The following is a 27,487-nucleotide window of genomic DNA, read 5'->3' as shown; positions in this document are numbered from 1 at the left end:
ACCCCTCCCTTCGCCCCTTCCTCTGCACAGTGCAGTGCAGTAGGCCTACCTTCTGAGCAACAGGGGCGCCAATTCCCTAATTCCTCACACAAGTGATGGATAATAGAAAATCGTTTTGCGACGTTTATTATTATTATTCTTTTTTTTTTTTTTTTAAGCGCTCGTGCCGCCCCCTACAAGATGCCGCCCCGGGCGACCGCCTGGTTCGCCCGTACCTAAAACCGCCACTGGTGCCCTTTGACCCTTTGTATTACCGAGATGTCAGGTCTTCCTAGAATGATGCTGGCGCCTAATGTAATAACATTGTTGTGGGCTTTGTTGTATTGCTTATTGTTTTTGTCATCTGACTGACTCTCTGTGCTCTGTAGGTTGTGGCCCTCCCCCTCCGGTGGACCATACCATACCGATAGAACAGACCAAGTTTCCTGTGGACCACACACTGCGTTACGAGTGTGAGCCTGGTTTTAGGAGGAAAGCGGGAACTTCAAACCAGATCAAATGCAAATTCAACTCAACATCACTAGCCTACGGCTGGCATACACCTTTGCGTCTGATTTGTGTCGGTAAGGCACTGATCTGTAGGCACCACAGAAGAGATTCTGGTGAAGTTTACTGTTCTGTGCTAGTGGATGTTTTTACAGAGAACTATTCCTGAAACTGAAAGGCTTCACAGGCAGAGTTGATATTGACAAAAGGTTGCTGATATTTGAGCTATTTGCTTCTCTGCTCCTAAAGCATAAATACATCAATCAATCAATCAATCAATCTGATCAAAACACCACACTGCAGTTTGGAGTTGCAGTTGATTTATATTGGATATCTGTTTTTTATGTATACTAATGAACTACAGTAGACTAGATGACTGTGAGGATCCATTCACTGACTTTTGCATTGGATTGCACTCATACTGTAGTCTATTCCTTTAGAATACAGCGATGCCACTCATGAAATCGGCAAATTCTGCAAATCTGATGCAGCCAGGGATGAAAACACTTAAGTCTACTTCAAACAGACGACCCATCAATACACACAGCACAGATTGACTCTCTCTCACACGCACACACACACATACAGAAAGAGAGAGACACACACACAGGCGCACACACACACACACACACCATGGGCTCTATCGTGCACTTTAGCGCAATTGACTTCGCGCAAATCGATTTGTGGGCGGATCTTGGGCGCTGTTTCTATTTTACCGGCGGGTTAATGACTGTTGCGCCCGACACAAATCTAAAATGGGGTGGTCTGAAGTAGCTACATTAATCATGGGTGTGGTTTGGGCGTAACGTGCAATAAACCAATCAGGGGGTCGTTTCTAGAAAAGTTAGCAACGACGTTGCTCAACCAACATGGTACGACGCAACTTGCGACCAAACAACGACATTGTTACACATGTTTCCAGAAAGCATCGTACCGCCGACGTTCGAACACTGTAGTTCCAACAACGTTGTTGATGATGCAGCGTTAGATATCATTGGTGGAAGCAGTGGCAACGTGTAATACCCCACCCACTAGAAATTCTCTGCCACAGCCTATGTTGACATTTTTCTCATTTAAACCGAGTGATTAATGCTGGCATTGTCATTGTCATCTGCAAAAACCTAAACCTATTAATTGCAAGTATATAAAACATTTTACTGAAGCCGACCACTATGTGCCATTATTTGTGTTAAATATCTATGTTGGAAAAAATATATAGCCTGGACGAATGTCTGGGTATCGCAAATGTTATCAATTGTCTCGTGGCTTAACGGCAGCGCGTCGGCCGGAGTTCGCATCCTATCTCTTCTTTTCATCTCTGATAGGCCTACGAGACACAACAATAGGTTTTGACCATACATATTTATGTATATAGTTACTCTACATCGAGAGACCATAGGTACAATACATCAGTCAAAAACAATTGAATCTACGTGTCACACTAGTTCACCTGCAGGTAGCGAGAAGCAAGAGGACAATCTCACATCATAAGAAAATTGAACCTACAACGTTGGGATAATAAGTCATCTGCTTTAGCCACTACACCATTTATCACTGCTGATGTAAGGGTCTGTGAAGATTATAATACTAAAAGCAAGGCAATACTTGAATTAACATAAATAGCAAGAATGAGCCAAGTAGGGGAGTCAGTGTCTTAATCAAAATTAAGCTACAGGATAGATCAATCATTGAGTCACGAGATAAACATTAGTGGACACTGTCGTGCACGTAAAGACGCACCTCCATTCACAGACGCACCGTGACTATCACTGTCAATAGACGATCGATCATAATCTCCAAAAGGTGATTCTCCTTCAGAATCAGAATAGGTGAATAACATAGCCTACCTAAGACTCACACGTGAACGTTTTTCAACATTGGTGTAGGCCTATTTCTGCTTCAATTTGTGCAAAACTATGGCCTGCATCGCTTCCGCGTCATTACAAATGCACGTCTTTGTGTTTATTTGTGTAATACAAGTATTTCCTGAAAACTTTGTGCAGCGATTTTGGGTTTGAATCAAGCTCTGGATGTCTAGCAAATAGTGGAGGAGAGTACAAATGAGATTTGTCACTGTACTTGGATCTATCGTCTATTTTAATCAGTATCGTTGTTTGTCGCAATTAAAAATAGCCTCGAGGGCCGGATTACATTATTATGACCGCCGCGCAGCGAAGCGGCGGTCATATAGGTTTAGTCAGATTTTTATTTATTTTTTTTTTTTTTTCGCGACACTGAAAGACCGGGGTACACGGAACTTGGTGGGCATGTTACCCCACATGGATAGCATGGAACCATCGTTTTTCGTTTTGATCTGTAGCCCCCCCGCTGGACTGGACCCCCGAAAGGAGGGTAGGGCAGACACAGTTCTCTGTGAATATCTTGAGAACTGTAGGGCCTAGGACAGGGGTGGGCAAACTTTTTGGCTCAAGGGCCACATTGGGTTTTGAAAATTGGCCGGCGGGCCGCACAACAAATCCCCCACACACACACGACACACACATAAAAAAAAAAAATATAAAAAAAAGCCTATAATTTAGTATGAAAAGTATTTTATAAATATATTATAAATACTGCTAATTTTATGCTGTTTAACAAATGTATAAATTGTGCACTGTCACTTTAAGACAGTCGCTTTAATTCACGTTTATTTCTCAATGATCTTCTGCCTGCTCCGCTATGGCTAGTGCTGTACCTACGGCTGGGCCCTCTCACAGTTTTTAAATGGTCAGTAGTGGGAACTACTGTTGCCTTCATGATTTCCTTTTAAAAGTTTCTTATAAGAAGGAGATATCAATTATCAACAATGACAAGCCAGCTGGAACCTGCGGCTCTCTCTCCCTCTCGTGAGTGCAGATGCGTTCCCAATTAAATGGATCGCATAATGTTCACGTTAGATCTGCTGCAAAGGAGATAACTAAGAGTTAACTTAGTTTAACATGATGTTATCTCTATTTAACATGATGGTTTGATATTGACATTGTAAACGTTCTCTAAGGAGAGTGAAAAGCAGTTTGCAGTAAAGCTAACCAACGTCGTCTCTATCGCAGGAAAAAAATAGCGAGCAGCCTGATAACCAAATGAAATGCTTGGCGGGCCGGATGAAAGTGCTTGGCGGGCCGCAGTTTGCCCACCCCTGGCCTAGGATGACCATTTTTTTCCGTATGTTTGCCACCAGGGGTCATGTTAACCCATTTCATGTGCACACATGTGCACAAACAGATACACACACACACACACACATACATTCACAGTAATCAAATGTATGACACATACTCACACAGTAGACATATGTACGCTTGCATGCATAGGCACATACGCAGGCACACACACACACACACTCACACTCACACACACACACACCCACACACTAGGGATGTCCGATATTGGCTTTTTTGCCGATATTGTCCAACTCTCAATTTTCGATTCCGATATCAGCCGATACCGATGTCGATATGTGGGTTATTTTTCCTCAAAACTAATTTAGGTAACATCACATATCTCCTGTTGTGGAATTAACACAACATGCTTAATGTTATTGTGATGCCCCACTGGATGCATTCTTGAATGCAACAAGGGATACCTTCTTATTATACGTGATTTCTACAACAATGGTAGGCTAGCCTACTGAAAACGTTTGGATATTCTGTTGTTTTCTGCTGTTGGTTAAATAGACACACATATAGGGAAAACACTTGATATTGAATTTATGTGCTACAATGCAGGCCTGTTAACTGTATGACAACAGTGGTTTATTTAAACTACATCATAAGGATTTATTTCGTCAGTCATCATGCTCATTTTAATGAGTAAGAATGAAAGTTCTGCTGTATTTATTGCCAACAAAATTCCGCGATATCTCCCGCGAGTCAAGTCAGGCAGACTGTAGCCTGTCTGTTCGGGATGAGCTGCCCTCTGTTGTAGCTCCTCCCGGCTAGCATCTGAAGATCACGTTTACGTAGTAAGCCAGACCAAGTCAGACTCAGTCCATCTCAAACAAGCCTATTGCAAATCGCAAGTTTAACGTCCGAAGGAGACACTTGAAAATAATTCCAAACCACAGACATAATGTTGAAACAGAGCGAGCAAGTTTGTTACTGCAGCCATCCACGCTTGTTTGTATGCTTCAAGACGCAGCTTGATGAGGTCATCATCTGTGCGCCGGTAAACGCTTCAGGAGCGCTATTTGGGTGTAACGCAAGCATTAATTTATCGGTTTTAAGGCAAAAAAAATCCGATAACGATATTAACAGATATTACATTTTTATGCTAATATCGGGCCGATAATATCGGTGGGCCGATATTATCGGACATCTCTACCACACACATAACATAACACAAACAATCAAGAATTTTTCAGAATTATGAACAGGCAAGATGGTGGGGTTGTATAAAATGAATTTTACATGTGAAATCTATGAACTAATCATGTTTTGGTACTTGTTGTCTAGCAGATACCAGTGAGAATTGAGTGTGGATAATGCAATTTAGTGTGACAGTTAGAATCATATAGGCCTTTCAGCGTGATTTCTTTTTGTGGAAAAAATGTGCTGGACTGGGCGGCGGTCATATTTTGTACCGCTCTGTGGTACATCTAGTTAGGCTACTTATAGTTACTAATATTCTAACTCTCCATTGCTCAGGTAATATTCTAACAGACTAAATCTAAACTACTAATGTGTCATATTTGCTCTGTAATTCAGACTCATATAGTGTCTCACTTAAAATAGCCGTCACACATGGTACAAAGTGGTATTACAAGAGAGCCGGCTCAGTGTTAGCAGGTTTGCATGCTAACTTCAGTGGATATCGGGACAATATGGAGCAGCCATTTTAGACATTATATCGAAACGGCTGTAGCTTCCCATTCTGTTGCTATTTCTAGGTCATTATTGGATGTTTTAAACTAAATAAAATGCCACATAGCTCTTTTAAACCAGATGAATTGGTGACCGTGTTTTTGAATTTGTCCTCCAAAACGTCTTGTCAATGCAATCAGTCATCATTCGGTGACTTTACATCATCTGAATAACTGGATGTATCTTCTCAGATTTTATTACTGACTATTACCAGGCCTCCAAAACCTTCAGCTAAAATCTTTCTTGAAGAGCTAGGTGAACTGATTTGTCATTTGCATAGAGTTCGACTGTTTTGTTATATCAGGGGATCTAAACTTTCTTCCTAACAGTAATTGTCCTAACAGTAACTGACTTTGATTCATTTCAGCTGTACCCTCCTTATCGTGTCTAGTGGACGTGGTTGGGCATTGTTGAGCGGGTTGTTTATGTTCCTCCAAGGTCTGCATTTCAGTGAAGGCTAGTGGGTGAATACTAGAGGGCCCCACAGCGGGTGTGTGTGTGTGTGTGGGGGGGGGCGTTGGCATATCTTTCAGCATGTGCAGCGTGTTTTGGTTTAGCCGAGTTGTTGATGTCATCAGCTTGTTCCGTCTGTGTGGCTACTGAGCGCTTATCAAAGGCTCGGCTCAAGGTTGGCAGAAAAAATGTTGGGTGCAGCATAGGTGATTTTTTCAGTAAGGTTCGCTACACAAACATGTGCTCACTGGCTGTCAGCTGAGCAAGTATAATTCTAGACAGCTGTTTTACAGCTGTGGCTGTTGTTTTTAAACATCTTGCTTTTTTGACATTTAGGCAGAATGATGACTTTTGCTGAGCTGATTCTCATCCTGACATCTGTAGCTGCTTTTGAAAAGGTAATCTCACCACCGATCACTTGCAAAAACATCACTACGTATCAGTATATTTGAGAATATTGTATGTGTCTGTGTGCAGCTATTCCCAAGAGAGGCCAGACCACCGGCGACGCTGGACATGGCAGAGAAGTCTGCTGATGATCAGTACCAGGGCTGCACAAAGGAAACGTCACGCTTGGTAGAGAATACATATCTAAAAAAAGAACTTAGTTCAAAGAACTTCAATGCAGCTTGGAGTGAAGGACAGCAGTGGTGCTCCGGTAATAAGAAAGGAGATACTTTGGGAGGAATTAACTACTGCACTGCCTTGTACGTGTATACTCTACTTGATCCACCGATATATAAGGCTTTCAATACTGACACTCGTGGTGGGAAAACACAATACACAGGAAAGACATATCAGTGGTATTCTCTTCACTTTTTGTTGACACGTGCAGTACAAGTTCTGAAGGATAGAGAGAGGAAAAATGGAACTGAATGCAGATTAACATATCGTGGTAAAGGGTTTGAATTTGATAAAAATGTTCTGAACAATGAGGTTCGATTTGGCTCTTTCTCGTCCTCCTCCATTACACGTAAGGTGGCAGAGGACTTTGGAAAGGTGACGTGTTTTGAAATCAACACATGCCATGGTGCCAATATCACAGAATATTCCGCCAACCCAGCTCAGGAAGAGGTGCTTATTCCTCCATATGAGACCTTTAAAGTCTCTCAAGTCTCAGAGAGAGGAAACAATCCTGATCTCTGGTGCAACACTGTGTATAAGCTGGAGAGTTCTGGGATCAAAAGTGACCTGAACTGTGCATTAGCACCAAAAAAGGTATGATTTATCAGAAATACAGAGACTTTATGTGGCCAATCATAACTTTTATTCATAGCCTTTTCTTACACTGAAAAACAATCTGTAAAAGTTCAAAATCTGAAAGGCCTTATCATTTCACCTTTCTGATCATCTTTAACATAAAGTGTGGCATCATCTTACATGCTAGCTAGTGCAGTCTCACTTAGACCTGTCAAACTGTCTGTCCTTTGCTCTGGGAGATGGTAACACTTAACATGGGCAATTACAATGTGCAAGTTAAAGCTAGTAGTTTTGTTTCCCATACATGAATGAAGTGTATTGTGTTGTAATTTCTTGTATAGCTCATGGGAACATCGAGCCTCCCTGAATTCTTTGATCATTAGACTGAAAACTCCCATCTTGGTTTATAAATGCTGATCAGTTTTCTATTATTTTACAGATTTGGGACTGCTATGTTTATTTTATGTTTTGGTTTGTTGTGTACTTTTTCTCTGTATGTTGAAGCACACTGAGTCTAAATATATTAAATGTGCCATACAAATAAACTTTACTTGAGTTTTGATTCTCAAATTGCATTAACAGTGGGGTCCCCAGGACCCCCCGCCCCCCCCCCCCCCCCACACACACACACACATACACACTCCACCTTTTACATCACTGTCATCCTCTCTATATGTGCACTTTGCCCTCTCTCCCTCTGGTGGACTTTACACTATATGTCCCATACCTGCTGTTTTTCATTTACTCAAATATTCAGAAGACATAGGAATCAAAGTATCTCTCCCATATATGCACACAGTCACACAGAAACAATAGTTCTGGAGTCCCATGCAGCTTAAACTTAATGTGTGCAACTGTTGTCACCGGAACATCAAGCTGCTTGGAGATTATAGCCTTTGGGCCCTATTTTTACGATCAGAAACGCAGTGCATAGCGTATTCTTAATACGACGGAAAGTTTATTCCTGTCTTACACTAAACATTTTCATCATGTGCTTCTTTTTTATTACACAAAGCATTACACCACTGGCTGGTAACTATGGTAACCCAGCACGCACAGCCTTATTGGCGATACTCAGTGAATAAAGTACATTGGAGTATTATGCACTTTGGATATCTTACGTGATTGTAGCGTGTCTAGCTCATCAAAAGCTCATCAAAATGCGTCTAAGATGCAAAGGCATATAGGGCAGGACTTGGACCACAAGAAAAGGCGCGATATTTCGAGAAATTACGGATTATTGGCAGAGCAGATCCATATGAGTTGGGTGAGGGAGACAAAGTACCAAGTTCAACCACAAGCGCCCCCCTTCCTCTGATAACTTCTGGCATTATTGTCCCTTCTCCCTGGTTTTTTAATAACGTTTGGAAGTCGATACCTACACCAGATGTTTTTCTCAGTCTGACCTATTGGTACAACCTAAAACACGGCAATAATTAACCATTTTCCTTGACGATGTTAGGGATTTACTTCAGTGCCTAATGCTTTCTAATGAGGCGAGTATCTCCAATATGGCGATGTCCAGATCTGATGACACGCCGTGCAAACCCCTAATAGCAAAAGGCGCATATGAAGCACAGCTGAAGATGCACTGTCACGAGATGTAAGCAGGAACTCCTCTGCAAGATAAATGTCCTTAGGTTTTTCATTCAGTCATTCGAACATTATTGGGGTAAGTGTTGCTTTCGATGGTAACCCATTGTCAGTCAATAGTGAAAGTAATTAAGTAAGGCAGGGATTCCCAAACTGTGGTACGCGTACCCCCGGTGGTACGCGAGCTGCCACTAGGGGGTACGCGAGATGAAAAGGGCAATGGCGGAAAGGAGTTAAAAATGATTAATTAATTAATAATCTAATTAATTCATAAATAATACATAATTTCGAATCGGGTTATAATGATATGGAAACGTGAAATTAAAGGAAATCATTTGTAAACTCTATAATAGGGTATGTTTTCATTAAAAAATAAGCTACACACAATAGGCTACACGTGATTTCCTGCAGGCAGCCAGAATATCTGGCGCGTTAGTTTCGTTGAAGTATAGGCTAGGTAGAAGGCTGCGTAAACATGGAAAACTGGCTAAAAACAGGGACACTGTCCAAAAGGCCTAATTAAAGCGATCAAAGAGGAGAAGCGAGAGAAACAGAGCAGGACACAGGTAACAATGGGATGGGGGGGGCAGACTAATGAAGGTGGAGATGGAGCGCAGGGGGATAAAAGAAAGAACGAGACAGAAAAGACTGCGCGAAGAAAGCGAAAGTATGATGGATTGGGAGACAGACTGCCCAAAGCCACAGTGCGTGGTCTGCAGTGAGATGCTACCTAACCATTCTAATGTGGTTCTCCACTGTTTTTTGTAACGTGAAAGCTCATAGACCAGTTGCACATTTTGATTATGTTATCATGTGGGGCGGCTAATTAAACAATGCGTCAATAGAATGAGTTACTTTTTTATGTGTTGGATGGTGGGGGTACGCGAGCCGAGTCAGGATGTAGAAGGTGGTCCGCGGGGAAGGTGCGCCGCCAAGGTGTCCTGTTATACGGAATTAGGCCTAATGGACGAGGGCGAGGGGCAAAGAACTCCCCTCCGCCCGAGTCCATTAATTCCGTATATCTGGACACACCTCGAATGCAGTTATCCCGCTTATCACCCGGTTGCCACTGTAAAGCAAAGGAAACATACGGTTCCGTTTACAAAGAAGCTCACTAGAAATTTCTAAGGGCTATATTTTCATACCTGTCAACATTTAGCTTGTTTGTGTTTATACCGGATCTGTGTTTGCATATTTAATACGTTTCATACACGTGTTTCAACACTGCATTTCGGTCGTTGCTTTTACCTTCACCTTACGCAGTTATGTATCCACCAGCTGCCTGCCTGCAGCCTACTTCCAAAACTCCAAAGCTGCTTGCTGTCAGATTTGGTTCCGAGGGAACAAGTTCAGTGTATCAACAACACTCAATAACAGTTTATGTGATGTGTTAATCAATTAAATTCCAAACAATTTCACAACAACTAGTTCTGGAGTAGGCCATTCAACTAGCCCGCTTGCTTACGACGAGACTCAGGCTGCGCAGTTGGCACCCGCTTCCTTATTTGGGTTTTTGGGTTGCCAGGTTTTAGCCTATGACAAAACGGTTGAAATTGAAACTAAGTGATCGTGTATGTGTAGGGTGTATTTCATACACAATCTGGCAACCTGAATGGATCAATGATTTTAAAATGAAGTTTGATGGCCATGCAAATTACGGGAGTTTTCCGGGAGAAATAACAAAACGGGAGGGTGCTGGGAGATGACCTTGAAATACGGGAGAAACCCGGGAAAAACGGGAGTGTTGACAGGTATGTATTTTACAAACGTGTCACACAACGTTGCTGTCTGTGCGCTCATTCAGCTCAGAGAGTTGCTGTTCAGTTACTAACCTATCGGCCAATCAGAAAATAGGATTTCTCAACCAATCAGGAAATTGTTTTGTTTTGATGTGGGTCCGTAACGTGGAGACTGCTGATCCGCGGACTCGGAGTCGTGGAGTGAAATTAGGCTCGGTGATTCGTCTGATAATTTGCTGCGCAGTTGATCAAGATACCGCGGACCGAAAACAAACGTTTCTGCTATCGATGTCATTAAACATGGAGCCATACAATAAAGTGGTGCGTTCATTCAATGCAGGCGTCTGCGCGAGAGAAACTGAAACTAATCGATAACGTTGCTATGGAAGCTCCGCTTCAACCTGTTAAATGCTATTTAATTGTTTAACGACACTTAAAGGGTTGATAGAATGATTATATAGGGTATTTCATGCTGTTCCTTAAGGTTTCCGAATAGAGTATGTAACATTGGTTGGGCTGAAAATGGCCCGTGTGCTGTTCTATGCGCCCTATAAGGCAAGCCTTGGAAATAGGCCCTAGAATGAACGAGAGGTTTTCTCCCTTTTATGGTATGCTCATGAATATTTAAATGAACTGCGTGCTGATTGGTTGGTTTACAACGAGCGAAGCTCCAGAGCAAAGACGGCAACATGGCCGACACCACTCGCTGAAACAGCGAAGGTGGAATACGGAGACATACAGTAGGTGTTGAACAGCATATTTGAGCCTGAATCAGAGGAAGAATCTGAAATAGAGGAGCTACCAGTCGCCCATAAATTGGAAATGACTACAGTGTGTATGAACTCTTGATTATAATGAAAACATTAATAAACGTTCTCTAAGTTGCTGAAATTGCACCCAAATCCTAACAATACATGTGAAGTAATATAATACAGGTGGTATATCGAAGTTTTCAACTTAAACAACATTTTACAGTTACAAAATTAAAACAAAGTGGGGAGTGCTTTATACAGTCAACCTACCCAATGCAAAACATACCGCTTCTGATCGGCTATGGCAACAATACAAGGACAAAACGCAGCAGAGCTGCAGTATACCGTTTCTCCAAAGGGGGCTCCAAAACACCAATCTCAATAAAGCTGCTTACAGTAATCACATACAAACACTAAACTACATTTCTAACTCTGTTACTCCCACCTCCCCTGAATTTAACCAAATTCAAGCAGCAACCAAATAGTACTTCTAAAGGCAAAGGGTACACTACTTTCAAACACTAGACAGAGGGTCACCAATTACAGGACAGCCAACCACAAAGGTATCCAATAATGATGAAGTGGAAGAAGAGGTGCACAAACTCTCACACAACCAACCACTGGCAGTAGGGTAGCTTATAACACCCCACAAGACCATAAAGCCATAAACCATAAATTACATAAATTCTCCACAAAGCTAATCAGAAAAGCTAGATAAATAATAATATGTCATTAACTTTTATATTTGCATATAGTTTGTAAACATTTAACATTTAAATGTTGTAAGAAATAACTTAATTAGTGCCAAAAAGACATTTAGTTAACTATTAACAAATATTAATACAATATTAGTTAATACATTTGTTCAAACATACAGATTTTGTGGAAACAACTAATATTTATTAATGATGAAAAAACTATTAACTTGTGGCAAATAGATATTTTAGTAACAATTAACAAATATTAACAAAGGGTTAGGTAATTACTAGTTTGTTATTTATTATGGCACCTTATTATGGAGTGTTACCCATAATTCTACATTACAATGATTGTGAAACTGGTCTTTGGGTTAAGGTTTTCAGAATGCTTAGCAACACTGCCCCCCTGTGGTTAAAACAGATCTAAGTACACTGTACAACTGGTCCATACTGAAGTCAAGATTAGCAGAACAGGACTGATCCATGTGGTGTGTGTGAAGAGTTCAGTGGTTCTCACACACTCCCGATTCTTACAAGGCCTCAGAACTCCACACAGTGTGTTTGGTAGAAAAACCTACACTTGCAGGCTATTCCCCTCAGTTTAAGGCATAGCCTAAGTACATTTTTTTTAATCAAATCCAGTGAATGATGCTAAGCTAAGCTAGGCTAATGGTGTCAGACTGGGTTATAGCACACATAGAGAACAGAAGGGTATGTATCCTCTTATCTGACTCTGGTGTTGTAGATGGCTAATAAGCTAGTTTCCCAACAATTGTGTGTGTGTGTTCTTTTTTCCTTTTTCCTCAGAGCCCGACGGCTTTATTTGCAATAGGAGAGTAATGCCACAAGGCTCCTGAGTCTACAGAATTAACACCAACTCCACCAACAAGAGTTAGCTTATCCAGGTGTGTTGCTAGAATTACTCCTCAGCAGAGCGATGCGTTTCAGAAGTGACTCTCGCTGTCGTTAATTTCCTGTCTCAGTCTCGTTGGATTAACCTGTAAAGTGGCCCAGATGGACCGAGTCTGGTAATGAATGGCTTGTCCTTTTAATTCTCTCCTCCTTCTCCTGTTTACTTCCGCCACTTCCCTGGAGTCTGTCTCCCAATGATAAGACTGGAGCAATCTCACTCACTCATTCTCTCCACACACACACACACACAAACGTTTAAACATATACACACACACACACACATACTTAAAAACATACACTGACACACACACACACAAACACTAACTCTCAAGCCCGAATAACAGGTGTGTTTACTTGGCTGTAATTAAACAGGCAAGTGGGCACTTAATCACATTGGAGAGACACAGTGTGACATCAGAACACAAGACAAAGACACCGAGACATCAGAACACAACACACACGCACACACCAACACACACACACATACATGTACACACATGCATACACACACACACAATCACACATACACACACACATGCATACACATACACACACAATCACACATACACACACACACACACAGATGCACACACACGCACACACAGACACACACGCACACACACACATGCACACACACACACACACCCTTACCCACCCTACACACACGCACACACAAACACACACACTAACCCAACACGCACACACACACTCACTCACCCTACACGCACCCACACACACAAACACACACACACACCCTATACTCAAGTCACACCAGTACACACACAACCCTCACCCTTTGAACTGCCACCAAACACACTACAGACCCATACTACAAACACACACACACACACACACACACACAATGATTTGTGTATGCGTGTGTGTGTGTTGGGTGAGTGCGTGTTAACCTCCCTCCCGACGCCTTAAGGGGGATCCCATTGCACACGGTATGAGCTGCGCTCGCCGCAAGGTTGCTCTTGGTTGAGGTAACGTCCCAAAGATTTGTGTTGTGCTGACCGCCGGGCTCAGTGCAAAATACCAATGACTGACAGCGTGCCGCCCGCTTGTCCACGCTTTGACCACGGCACGCACAACAGCAGCAAAATGCCATTTGCGCTGCATTTGCTCAGCGCAGCGGTAGACTAGTTCTTGCGCGCGCAAGCCATTGAAAGTAATGTGTTTCATAGCGCATGCTGCGTGCAATGTGATCCGCCCTTTAAGAGTCATGCTAGTGAGAGCGCTAGCAGCCTGGGCTGTTGGCTTGATTGCTATTGTGCTTGATTCCCAATCAGAGGTGTTGCGTGCATGCAGGTTCGAATCCGGACGAGTGCAGGGCTGAGCCTTGCGGTTCAACACAGCGCAGGTTTGTCCGGCCCCCCTGGCTAGTGAGATGCAGGCAAGAAAAAAGGAAATGTGTTTATCAGGAGACGAGAAGCCCCGGTGCTTTGGCCTGGACTGGAGCATCAGAGCTGATTCAGTGAATCCCTGAGACAGTGGTGCCTCGACACATGAATAAACCAAGGGTCCACATCCTATACTCAGTCACACCCGTACACACACAACCCTCACTCTTTGAACTGCCACCAAACACACTACAGACCCATACTACAAACACACACCCACACACACACCCTATACACCCACACACAGTAATGTGTAATAGCTTAACTACATTTGTCAGTAGCTTGGCAGTAACGTCGCTATTTACAAAACCAAGTAACTTTTCAGTAGCTAAGCTCTTTTATTGATCAAGTAGCGCAGTAGCGTCCTCGAAAGCTAATTTCTCCTGGACATTTTTGACATTTCACACATAACAGCGTTTCCCTGCAGCCATCAAACACATAAATTAGTAAAACAGTATGTTTCTGTGTCGACGACAACACGTTGGGTACAAGCGCATGCGTAGGCCTACAGTCTAATGTTCACCATAGACAGCGACACACACACATATACAGACACTGGAGGGAAAAGACAGAATGGCAGAGAGCCCAAGATCCGTTGAAGAGCATGAACATGTTACACCGTGGCCATACCTTCAAACGTAGGCTACGTCACTTTAGTCGAGACCAGCGAAAATAAATATATTTTCTGATGCCTTCTGTGTAATCCAAAGAAAAAGTTCCTGTTGATGTCAACAACATCCACAAACAGGTGATTGAATTTCATTGAACTACCGTTTTTCCATTTTGCATCAATGAATGAAATTAAGCTTAAATCAGCTAACAAAACGAATTAAGTAGGAAGGTGGGAGAATGGAATACATGTAATTGACGAAGTTCAAACAGTTCAAACTCATGCCAATCATATTTCAGCCTTTATCTGACTGACAGTTGTGTTGATCACTAAAATTGCATTGACTTGGCATGCAGTTTGATTAACTGAAAGTACTGTAGCTACTAATGTAGCTTATCAAGCTACTTTTGACAGTGTGTAACTTAGCTTGCTACATTTTTATGGGTGGTAGCTTCTGTGTAGTGAAGCTGAATTTATTGTAAAGTATCTGGTAGCTTAGCTCACAACACATATCAAGTAGCTTGCCCATCACTGTCCACACACACACACACACACACACTATACACACACCCTATACACCCACACAGAACACACTCACTTTAGATCTTTAGCCCCTTCAGACCTGATTTTTTTCTGTTGAGCAAAAAAAAAAATATTCAGCTGATTTTTACTCCTCTCCAATGTAGAAATAAAGGGGAAAAAATAATTATTTGATAAATCATGTCTTTATTACTATTTTTTAATGTCCATTACAATGGACGCCTCGACTAAATAGGTGTAAAATGACATGAGGACTTAGGGAAAAAAACACTATATTTTGTACATATAGTATTGAAAGTAATAATCACATATGACTTAAACATTTGGAACTGGATGTTTGCATGTGTCTAAATGTTTTTATATGTCTATGAGCAGGTCAAAACATGCACATTAACTAATGTGCCAGATTGCGTCCACACAATACCTGTGGTGCTAGTACAAAATGTTTAGCAGTTTTCAATATACACACACAGTTTGCGTTGTTTTTTGCATTTTGCACTGTTGTTTTCACACAGTCTTGTGAACTGAACTGTTAAATTTATTTTTTTTAATTACATGATCCAATAGGAACACCGGGGGTATTTTTGCAACATATTTGCTTGTGTATATGGAGGGAATGTGCTTTACTAAAGTGTGTGTGCTCATTTTACTAAATTGTGCGCTCAATTTTGTAAATCGTGTGCTTGTAAAACAGTGTGTTTATTTTACTACATTGTGGGCTCATTTGCTAAATTGCACTCATTTTATTTCATCACATTCTCATTTTAATCTTTGGAAAAAGAGCACACAATTTAGTAAAATAAGTGTACTTTTTAATAAAACGAGAGCACGATTTAGTAAAATGAACACACTATGTACTGTAGTTAAACGAGCGCACAATACACAAAAATGTGTGCACAATCTATTATAACGAGTGCACAATTTAGTAAAGCGAGCACATGATTTAGTAAAACGAGTGTATGTTTTCTCAATACATAGAAAATCTTGCAATGACACCCCCCAGGAGATGTCATTGCAAGATTTTTTTTGTATATCAAGATAATATACGCTCGTTTTACTGAATTATGCACTTATTTTACTAAGAGTGCGTTTGTAAATTGCCACTCCAAGCGCTCTGAGCCAACTCTTAACTTTTAACCGTTCATAAAATGTGGGTGGAATTATCGTTCGTTTATTCAAAGTGTCACACTCTCAGAGCATCCAGATCGTACTCTTATACTAACAAGAATAGATTGTAATATGGTTAGAACGGAACCCTAAAGCAGTCATTGCAAGATATTATATATCCAGAAAACGTATACTCATTTTACTAAATTGTGTGCACATATTGCTAAATCATGTGCTTGTTATACTAAATAGTGCACTCGTTTTACAAAATTTAGTAAACATACGCACAATTTAGTAAAACGTGCACACAATATATTAAAATGTTATGTAAAATGTAATAAACTAGTTTTTTGAGAGAGCTATTCTATTTTCAGTGTTGAATTTACGAACGCACCCTAAATTGTGCACTCGTTTTACTACATAGTGTGCTCGTCTACTAAATCACTCTTTTTAGTAAATAGTGCACTCATTGTACTAAAATGTGCACTCATTGTACAAAAAAATAGCACAATTTCACTAAATGAGCCCACCATTTAGCAAAATGGACACACTATTTAGTAAACCGAGCACACATTTGAATGAATTCAGTGCACAATCTAATAAAATGAGAGCACGATTTAGTAAAAATGACGACACATTTTAGTAAAATGAGTGCACATTCATCCAAAATAGCTGAAATAAATAAAAAATGCATTCAAAATTATAGCTTGGGTCTTGAGGATATGTCAAAACATTGCCTGGTGAGTGCCTAAATGAGTGTTGGCTAACATCTGATGGACATTAAACTTTGAAAAAATCCTGTACTACACTGTTATGAAATATATTCAAACTAACTTCAAATATCATCACCTGCAATGGTTAGAATTATACTGAGTGCAAATTGGTTATGCTATCATAAACATAAATTCATATTTATGAGGGGAAAAATGTGTTTACTCCTGTTCCTATTTAGCTTCAGAGCCATGCTTGTCTTGTCTGATGTCTGAAGTGCTCTCAGATCAAGTTACAGGCCCTAACTGCATTCTGATTGGGTCATCGGGATCCAATCAGTTACAAAGCATAATTAAAATGGTGAAATCACAGATTTTCATTGGTCTAGACCCAAAAATATGTCATGTCCATTCCAATGGACGTGGGGTCTGAAAGGGTTAAAGAGTTGCCTTCAAGTCTAGCAGATACGTACACACACACACACACACACACACACACACACACACACACACACACTGTTCTTACAGACGAGGAGGAGAACCCCATGGAGCTCTGAGGTGGCACTCAGCATCAGTCAATGCAGAAACTTTGCAAACTTTACGGAAAAAAAAAAATCAAAAATGTTGATCCGCAATGCTTGAACGGATTTGTTCAAACTTCAGGATAAATCGTCAATATTCACACATTTGTATAGAAATACAAGATGAGGAATTATGGTGCTGCTTGTGGATGATCGATGATCAAAGTCTTGTTGTTAAACATTGCAACTTGCCTGCGCCAATGAGCCGTTAACTTAGCCAAATTCCCAACCAAAAGAGTGTCAAAACAAGACAAATACAAAGCGCCTAATTATTCAAATCAGAGTCGAGGTTTTTTTTTTTTTCTCCTCCGCAGATGTCTTCAGGCCGCGGCGTTTCTGTATGGGCGGGTGAAATATGGCCTCCATACATCACTGGTGGGCACTGATGTTGTGCTAACGTACGACCCGTGTCACAGGGACTCCTCTTGGCTGTGAAATATGCTCTCCCATAGCTGACCTTAACCCGCCGGAAATGTGTTCTGATCCTGGAGGTGCGCCGCTGATGTATAACCCTGATGGGTAATCCAATAATCTGCCTCGCTTCACCTCCCTTCTCTTCTCCTCCCTCCCTCCATGCCTCTTACTCTCCCTCTCTTCTCTCCTCTCCCTCTCTCCCTCCTCCTCTCCTTCTCTTCTCTCCTCCTCTCCTCCCCTCCCTCTCTCCTCTCCCTCTTTCCATGCCTGTACTCTCCTCCTCTCCCTCTCTTCTCTCCCTGCCTCTACTCTCCCTCTCTTCTCTCATCCTCTCCCTCCCTCTCTCCTCTCCCCTTCTCCTCTCCCTCTCTCCTCTCCTCTCCCTCTCTTCTCTCCTTCTCTCCCTCCCTCTCTTCTCACCTCTTCTCTCCCCTCTCCTCTCCCTCTCTTCTCTCCCTCTCTCCCTCTCTTCTCTCCTCCTCTCTCCATCTATTCTCTCCTCTCCCTCTCTTCCCTCCTCTTCTATTCCCTTATGCGGTACTTGAAACGCTCACTTCTATCAGTCGCTGCGGAGACAAAACAGAAGCAAGCAAGTGAGCAAGCGATGGAGGGAGGGAGAGAGAGAGGGATGGAGGGAGGAGGGAATGAAGGGAGAGAGGGAAGCAGGGAAAGAGAGAGGAAGGAAGGATGGATGGATGCAGGGAGGGAGAGGTATTTTATGGAAAAAAGCACTTGATGGATGACTGGGAGAGCAGCGTCCGTTTATAATGAGGATGTAAATCGCAATAGGGCGCCCATCTCCTCTCCTCTCCTCCTCTCCTCCGCCTGCCTCTGCCTGCCACTGCTGCTGTTTAAGCTGCATATTTCTAATGCGAGCTAGGGACCTGCAGAAATCAATTCTTCATTATTGTGGCGGTAAAGTGTGTGTGTGTGTGTGTGTGTGTGCGTGTGTGTGTGCGAGAGAGAGAGAGAGAGATGGAGAAAGAGGATCAAAGAGAAATAAAGAAAGAAAGAGAAAAAGAAAGGGGAATGCAGAGAGATGGAGAGAGGGAAATATGCGACCCAACACTGCATGTTGTCATGTCAACCACAAACTCTTCAAGTTCAATCTCCCTACTTCCCTGACTTCTTACAGCTTGTAAAACTATACATTGATGGAGAGTTGAGTAGGTTGTGCCTTGAATGTTAACTCTACGTTTGAGTCTAAAAAACGTATGACACCGCTCAGAGCACCTGATAGAGCATCAGACGTCACGGGCCCAACAGCTTTTTCTTACAAAAACGTTTCTGCTTAACGCTAACAGGCTAATTGGTGTAGCTGTGCAGCCACATGATGTAATCAAAGGTACCACCTTGTTAAAAAAGAAACATGCAGAGAGCTCCAGTGAAAAGGAGCCAATTATGCCACTCAACATCATAAAGGGGCGTTCACACCAGGAATGATAACTATAATGATAATGACCAAAACGTATCGTTATAGGTAATATGAATTATAACGTCCACACATGAACAATAACGATGACGACATGACGAACGATATCCGCCAAAACGTATCGTTATAGCTATTATAACGTCCACACATAAACAATAACAATGACGACATGACGACACGACGAACGATAATGACCAAAACGTATCGTTATAGCAAAATATGAATTATAACGTCCACACATAAACAATAACAATGACGACATGACGAACAATATCGTTGGGGATCACTTTCAGAGCGATTTCAGGAATGATAAAAAGCTGACAGGTAATCAGAATCCATACAATTTCAACCATCACATTCATCACATGAGAGACTTTCCTTAAAGTTGGTCTGTGTTTTCATGGTTAAAATCATAGTTATCGTTCCTGGTGTGAACGGCACTTAACCATGCATGGGACCATGCAGGAAGCTTATCTTCCTCATGTCTTAGATGACATTAGCCATTTCTCAGATCAGTGTTGAGAAGTAGGGAAAGGGAGGCCATGCTGCAGGTGACACGATGTGCAACACAATCTTGCTGTTTTTGACAATAACAGGATCAGTAGCCAAGAGTAATTAAGTATAAGTATATATACTCTTTTGATCCTGTGAGGAAATTTGGTCGCTGCATTTATCCCAGTCTGTGAATTAGTGAAACACACTCAGCACACAGTGAACACACAGTGAGGTGAAGCACACACTAATTCCGGCGCATTGAGCTGCCTGCAACAACAGCGGCGCTTGGGGAGCAGTGAGGGGTTAGGTGCCTTGCTCAAGGGCACTTCAGCCGTGCCTACTGGTCGGGGTTCGAACCGGTTACAAGTCCGAAGCGCTAACCAGTAGGCTACGGCTGACAAATTAAAGGTGCTCTAAGCGATCCCACATTCTTTTTAGGCTAAAACATTTTATGTCACTTACTGCAAACATCACCTAACCAACCGCTAGCTGTCTGTGTCCTGAATACACTGTAAAAAAAATGCGATCTCTGTGGACAGCCCAGGCTCCAAAAACGGCAACAAAAACAGCCTGGGCAAACCTAGCCCATAAAAACATAACAAACTGTTCCAGCAAATCACCGATGAGATGCGCGTTTAGAAGAGTTTCCATTGCACGGGAGCAGCACGGGAGGGAGGGGGAGGAAGTAGCGAGCTAGCTCTCTGTTTTGTTTGAAAGTCAACAGACGTGTCGTTACCCAGTTACCTCGGTTAGAGCACCTTTAAAGAATTTATCTAACAATTATAATCTAATATAAAACAATACTGAAAGGATAAGCTTAATATTAAAAAGGAGACACAATTACTATATGGCTCTTAATCCAATTCTTTGGTATTTATGGCTTTCCAAACTACAGTAAAGGACTTCTGACCCTTGGAAAGCACACCGTTGACTTGTGTGCACATACACACATACTGTAGGCCTACACACCTGAATGTGTTTTGCAGATGGATGGTACCATTTACATGTCATGATGGAGTGGGAAGTGGAAAGGGTGTGTGTGTGTGTGTGTGTGTGTGTGTGTGTGTGTGTTTGTGTGTGTGTGTGTGTGTGTGTGTGTTGCAGCAAGCTTTATCAGAAAATGCAATCGGCTGCGTTTTAATGTGAAAGTGGCGAGACCGATGAAGAGACGAGAAGGAGAGATCAGGAAGCCTATCAAACTTCATTTCATCTTTCAGTATCGCTGTGTAAACAGCATTTGCAGCACGACAGAGGACACAGACACACACACACAAACTCACACAGACACACACACACTCACACACACACACACACGCACACACACACACAGACACACTCACACGCACACGCACACTCACACACACACACACAAGCACACACACACACACACACACACACACACACACACACACACACACACACACATTTGCACCAGACATCTAAGGTTTAAAAGGGGACAGCACAGGTCGGCTTAAATGTGTGTGTGTTTGCTATCTATTTATATACACAAATACAGTACACAAACACACACACTTAAACTTATGCATGTATGGCTGCAGGTTCACACACACACAGACACACACACATAGAGAAACACACACACACATACACATACACACACACACATTTTGCAACATCTTCTCTACAGTCATTGCAATCAGACTATGCAAGCAATGCTGTAGACTGTGTATGAGATATCCCGCATAATCCATGGTAATGAAAAATACACTGCTTTCAATTTATTTCTCATGAATCATTTATGCTGAGTCCAATTGATACTCTACACAGGCTGAGAGATGAAGGCGCTTGGCTGTGTATGTAGTGTGTGTGTGTAGTGGGTGGGTCTGTATGTGTGGGTGAGTGGGGTGGGGGGTAAATTATTAAGGCGCTATGATAACGCATACTGAATAGAGGGTGAAAGTGTGAGAGTGGTGTGTGTGTATGTGTGTGTGCACGTACAGCCTCTGGCCATGGCTCACACACCGTAATCAAGTCAAGTCCACGGGAGAGAAGGCCCATCACACACACACACACACACACTATCACTTCGGACGCATATGGTAATTGCTTGAGTGCGTGCTTTTGAATGTATGGACAGATGTTGCTTCAGATTGTTCGGGGATATTCAACATGTTGAGCAATATTTTTATTTAATAAATTAGTTTTATTTTCTCTCTCTCTCTCATTGCTGCAGTGTTTATGGGAGGCCTTCTCTCTTTCCCCCTTGAAGCGGTCGTATTGCCTTCCACCACTGGGTGGCAGCAGAGGACTAGCACACAATCATGCGACAGGCCAAAAGTTTAAAAGCTTTCATAAGACCCTGATCGTCCAACATAAAATAAATAAATTAATAAATAAAACGTGTGTGTGTTTGTGTTGAACAAATGATTTGATAGCCTCCTTCAACACACTCAAGGGGCTACACTCTGTGTTCATTTCTCATGGTCACCCAGGGCTCGTGTTTGTGTTAAAAGCAAGCTAACGCTAACGCTGCGCAGCAGTCAGAAGTCGTGCGGGTAAAAACCAGCCGCCACAAAGGGAGATAATTATACTTTTATGTGCTCCTTCTCTCCAGCAGGCCGATCTTTTCTGTTCGGTAACACCGGTTATTACCGGAGAGGAAGAGGAAGAGAGGGAGAGGGAGAGAGATAAAGATAGACTGAGAGAGAAAGAGAGAGGGAGAGAGAAAGATAGAGAGAAAGGCGCCACAGAGTGGAGATGAGACTATAATTAGGCGCTAATTTTCCTGTTGGCGCCGAGCATGTGTGTACACTGTATGTGTGTTTGTGTGTGTGTGTGTGTGTGTGTGTGTGTGTGTGTGTGTGTGTGTGTGTGGTGTGTGTGTGTGTATGTGAGTGTCCATGCGTGTGTGTGTGTGTTTGTGTGTGTGTGGTGAGTGTGTGTATGTGTGTATTTTTTGTGTGTGTGTGTGTGTGTGTTTGCATGCCGTGATTCGGTGTTGGTGTGGTGATTAACAGTCCGTGGTTTCCCTCCCTCTGACCATCTGGGCGCCCACTCACTCACAGGACCACTGCTGCCTACCCACCCAATGACCACACACACACACACACACACACACAAACAGACCAACCACACACACACATATACACACACCACACACATACACACACCACACAATCACCACACACACACACACACAGACATGTGCATGTTTGTGCATGTATGCCTGTGTGAGTGTGTGTGTTTGTGTGTGTGTGTGTGTGTGGTATTGTAGGGAACGACTGTGCTGTAATATTGGTTAAACTCTCATCTGCTCACCACTGCCCAGTCATGGCTTTGTCCTTTGGTTAAACTCTACTACCAGTCACAAAAGGAAGTCTCTCTCTCTCTTTCTCTCTCTTTCTTTCACTCTCTCAAATCAATTCAATTAAAACTTAAATGCTTTATTGGCATGACAAGGTCACTCACATTTCCAAAGCAGTTAATAAATTTGGACACACATACATATCAATAGATTTTCATGAAAAATAAAATAAATAAATCAAGTGAAATAAATTCACTGTCTCTCTCTCTCTCTATCTCCTTGACTCCCTCCCTCCCTCCCTCTCTGTTATCTGCTAACCCAGATCTGTCGCCAGACAAAGCAGAGACCTAAAGCAACCAGGACAGCAGGACAGCATTATTCAGTGGAGCACATAAACATTTAGAGTGCTGAATGAGAACACTTGTTTCTGTGTGTGTGTGTGTGAATGAGTGCAAGAGTGCATGAATGTCTCAAGCCTATATATAGATACATTGAATGGGTAAGAAAGTGTGTGGCTATATGTGTGAGCGTGTGTGTTTGAGTGTGTGTGTGTGTGTGCCTGTGTGTGCGTCTGTGTGTGTGTATGTGTGTGTGTGTGCCTGCCTGCCTCTGTGTGTGTGTGCGTTTGTATGTATGTGCCTGCATTTGTGTGTGTGTGTATGTGTGTGTGTCTCTGTGTGTGTGTGTACTCGACCTCCTGCAGGTGCCTGTGGGACTTTTCTGATCCACATTTCAGAGTCTCCACTGACCCCTGTAGCACCCTCTGCTGGTGCATGGCGGTACAGCCCCCCAGGGTAAAAGCTAGGCGAGGGGGGCATCCTCTGTGGCCTGTGACAGGAGGTGAGACAGCACACACACACACACACACACACACACACACACACACACAAACACACAATCATACACACACACACACACACCCTGTACTCCTTATCCAGTTGACCGTGATGCGTGTATGAACCATTGAGGATGCATCATGCTGAAGCAGGCCTGTCTGATGAGGAGGGGGAGAGTCTGGGCAGAGTCCACACAGCCTAATTGAAAACAGCTTGGGCTCAAACATGATTATATTCCCTCTTTTTCACTCACTCCACAACCCCCATCATACGCACACACACACAAACACTTCCTCTCTCTCTCTCTCATTCTATCTGTTTTATGAATCTCTCCCTCTTTCTATATATTTCTATTTCTCTCCCAGTCAATCTGCCCCCCCTCTCTCCCTCTTTCTCTCTCCCTCCCTCTTAATCTGTCTTCTCTCTCTCTCTCTCTGTCTGTCTCTCTCATGCCTTTGAGAGGAAGTGTAGAAATGGGATCTATGCATATTTAAAGGGCAACTTACTTTAAATATGAGCCACTACTTAACATGCCTGATGCAAATAGGAGATGCAAATGCTCTGTGTGTGTGTGTGTGAGAGAGAAAGGGAGAGAGAGAGAGAGACAGAGAGATAGTATGTGTTTATGTGAGTACATACTTGTGTGTTTATGTGCTTGTTTACATGTCTCTGTATGTGTGTTTATGTGCTTGTTTACATGTCTCTGTATGTGTGTTTACGTGCTTGTTTACATGTCTCTGTATGTGTGTTTATGTGCTCTTTTACATGTCTCTGTATGTGTGTTTACGTGCTTGTTTACAGTACATGTCTCTGTATGTGTGTTTACGTGACTGTTTACATACATACTCTGTAATGTGTGTTTGTAGGCGGTAAAAAGTTGCACTACGCATATAGCAAGACTGCCCAATAACCATCAACATGCACTTTGGCTATATTTGTGCTGCAAGTGTGATATGCAGATATGCAGATGCAGATAAACAAAATGTAAACATGTAAACAAACAAACAAACAGTGCTGGCTCACTATCTCCACACTACTCACTAAAGACAGTGCAAAATCTATCTACTTCTTATTAAGAAACATGTTTGATAACAAGTCTTGAATGACACTGGCATCGTCAGCCCTGGATGTGTTGCTTCTGGAGGAAAGAAAGAGGCTGAGGAGACAAAAAACTCTGTTAGATCCAGTTGTCCAGAAGGAAAACGCTATAAGAAACAGGATGGTATCTCCTTACGGGAATATCTGATGATTACACTGCGCTTTATAGCAACAATAGCAAAGCTAAACAGCAGCAGTTGATGGAGGTCCGTCGGTATTGCCAAAGCAACACTGATTGGAGGAGCTATGGATGGTCATGAACCTATTATCAGTCGTCCGGCCATCCGCTTACTCTGCAGTCCCCATTGGAGAGACAGCATGTGTGTGTTTCTGTTTCTGTGTGTACATGTGAATGTGAGTATGTGTGTGTGTGTGTGTGTGTGTGTACATGTGAATGTGAGTATGTGTGTGTGTGTGTGTGTGTGTGTGTGTACATGTGAATGTGTATATGTATGTGTGTGTGTGTGTGTGTGTGTGTGTACATGTGAATGTGTATATGTATGTGTGTGTGTGTGTACATGTGAATGTGTATATGTATGTGTGTGTGTGTGTGTGTACATGTGAATGTGTATATGTATGTCTGTGTGTGTGTACATGTGAATGTGTATATGTATGTGTGTGTGTGTGTGTGTGTGTAGGCCAGATGTCCATAGCGGGCAGAGAAATAAGGGCGATTGGCAGATGGAAAGCGTAACCAAGCATGAGCGATTTCTCTGCGTGCGTCGCATGCTGATCCTAACAGAAACCTCAGAGAGGGATATCAAAATGAGCAAAAACGGATGACTGTGTGTGTGTGTCTGTGTGTGTGTCTGTGTGAGTGTGTGTGTGTGTGTGTGGGGGGGGGGGGGTTGCAGAAGTAGGCTAGAAAAGCAGGCTAGAACCTACAACCAGGCTAGAAGGCTGGATCTAGGCTAGAACCTAGAACCAGACCAGAAGTAGGCCAGATGCAGGATAGAACCTAGACAGGACCAGAAGTAGACCAGTTCTGGGCTAGAAGCTAAAACCGGACTAGAAACAGGCTAACCCTGGGCTACAACCTGGATGCACACGATAAATGATAATTGACTGACCAGGAGTAAGGTTCAGATCTTAACATGCACATGATCCAATTACATGCACAGCTGGAAAGAGTTAATGTGTTGTGCTACAGGGATTTTCTGTGACCTTGACTTGTGTGTGTGTGTGTGTGTGTGTGTGTGTGTTTGTGTGCTCTCTGTAAAGCATTTTGTTCCTCAGACAGTCAGTCACTCAGCCACCTTTCCAAACTTGTGTGTGTGTGTGAGCATGTAGCTTCTAGGAACAGGCGTGGATGAGCTAATTGGTCATTAGTCGGCCCGTCTTTGTCAGATTACAGCTTTGCTGGGTAAACTGTATGTGTGTGTGTGTGTATATATGTATGTGGGTATGTGTGTGTGTGTGTGTGTGTGTAAAAACGGCTGGTTCCTCAAATGCCAGCAGTGATCTGTGTGTGTGTGTGTGTGTGTGAATGAGAGATTACAGCAATGCTGGATAAATAGTGTGTCTCTTCCGTCACCATCAGACCCTTAATCAGGGGAAATGGCTCCCATCTCAGTAATAAACGACTCCTCCCCACGCTCCTACACTCACTCTCCCTCCCTCTCTCCCTCATTTCTAATAATCTCCTTCAGTATTCCTCTCTATCCCTCAATCCAGGAGCGGACAGGGACCAAAAAACGACCCAAGGATTTGGCCTTTGGTCGGCCCAAATCGGGGCTGGGGTGTCGGAGGTTGTAGAGGGTGGATGAGTGAATTGTGAGGGCAGGGCTTACCTAACTCTCCCCAGGTATTCACAGTGCAATAGTACAATAAATGAATTCTTGTGTACAGTAAGCTACAAACAAGCTCTGTGGCTGAAGGTATGTTTACACGAAGCAGGGTATTTTCCTAAACGAATATCTGGCCATCTACGTTTGCAAATAAAACTGCATGTACACGAGACCGTTTATTTTTAAAATGTGTTTACACGAACCCGTGTACATACATGCTGTCATGAGCACGCCAAACCACAGTGGCAGTCTAACGATAAGCTCAAGCTCACATTAACCAATCAGAACCCTGAAAAGTCGCACGTGAGAACATGTAAATGTAAACATTGGTCGCACATTTGGGGCCTGCACTACGAAGCGGGGTTTCTGGCTTATCTGGGTAACTTCGAGAGTAACTTGATCACGTGTGGCGTAACTTCCCGATTAACCCGTACTACGAAAGGTGGATAGGTTTTAACCGAGGTATGCTGCCATGGCAATTTACGCTGCAATTTACGCTCCGAGCAGGTTATGTTCT

General features: G+C 42.6%; 1 protein-coding gene across 1 annotated transcript; it reads left to right on the top strand.

Annotated features, from left to right (window-relative positions):
* Positions 1-180: 180 nt before the first annotated feature.
* LOC143136474 (erythroblast NAD(P)(+)--arginine ADP-ribosyltransferase-like) lies at positions 181-26,938 on the top strand. Its single transcript, XM_076297198.1, has 5 exons — positions 181-211; positions 369-563; positions 6,135-6,196; positions 6,276-7,016; positions 26,858-26,938. The coding sequence occupies exons 1-5, from the start codon at positions 181-183 to the stop codon at positions 26,936-26,938; spliced, it is 1,110 nt and encodes a 369-aa protein (XP_076153313.1).
* The last annotated feature ends 549 nt before the right edge of the window (positions 26,939-27,487 follow it).

Source organism: Alosa pseudoharengus, unplaced genomic scaffold (assembly GCF_046254945.1).
Source record: "Alosa pseudoharengus isolate Yale_2024_CS ecotype anadromous, Long Island Sound unplaced genomic scaffold, YU_APseudo_1.1 YU_APseudo_1.1_scf_20, whole genome shotgun sequence".
NCBI classification, from domain to species: Eukaryota; Metazoa; Chordata; class Actinopteri; order Clupeiformes; family Clupeidae; genus Alosa; species Alosa pseudoharengus.
This window is presented reverse-complemented; position numbering and strand designations above follow the sequence as displayed.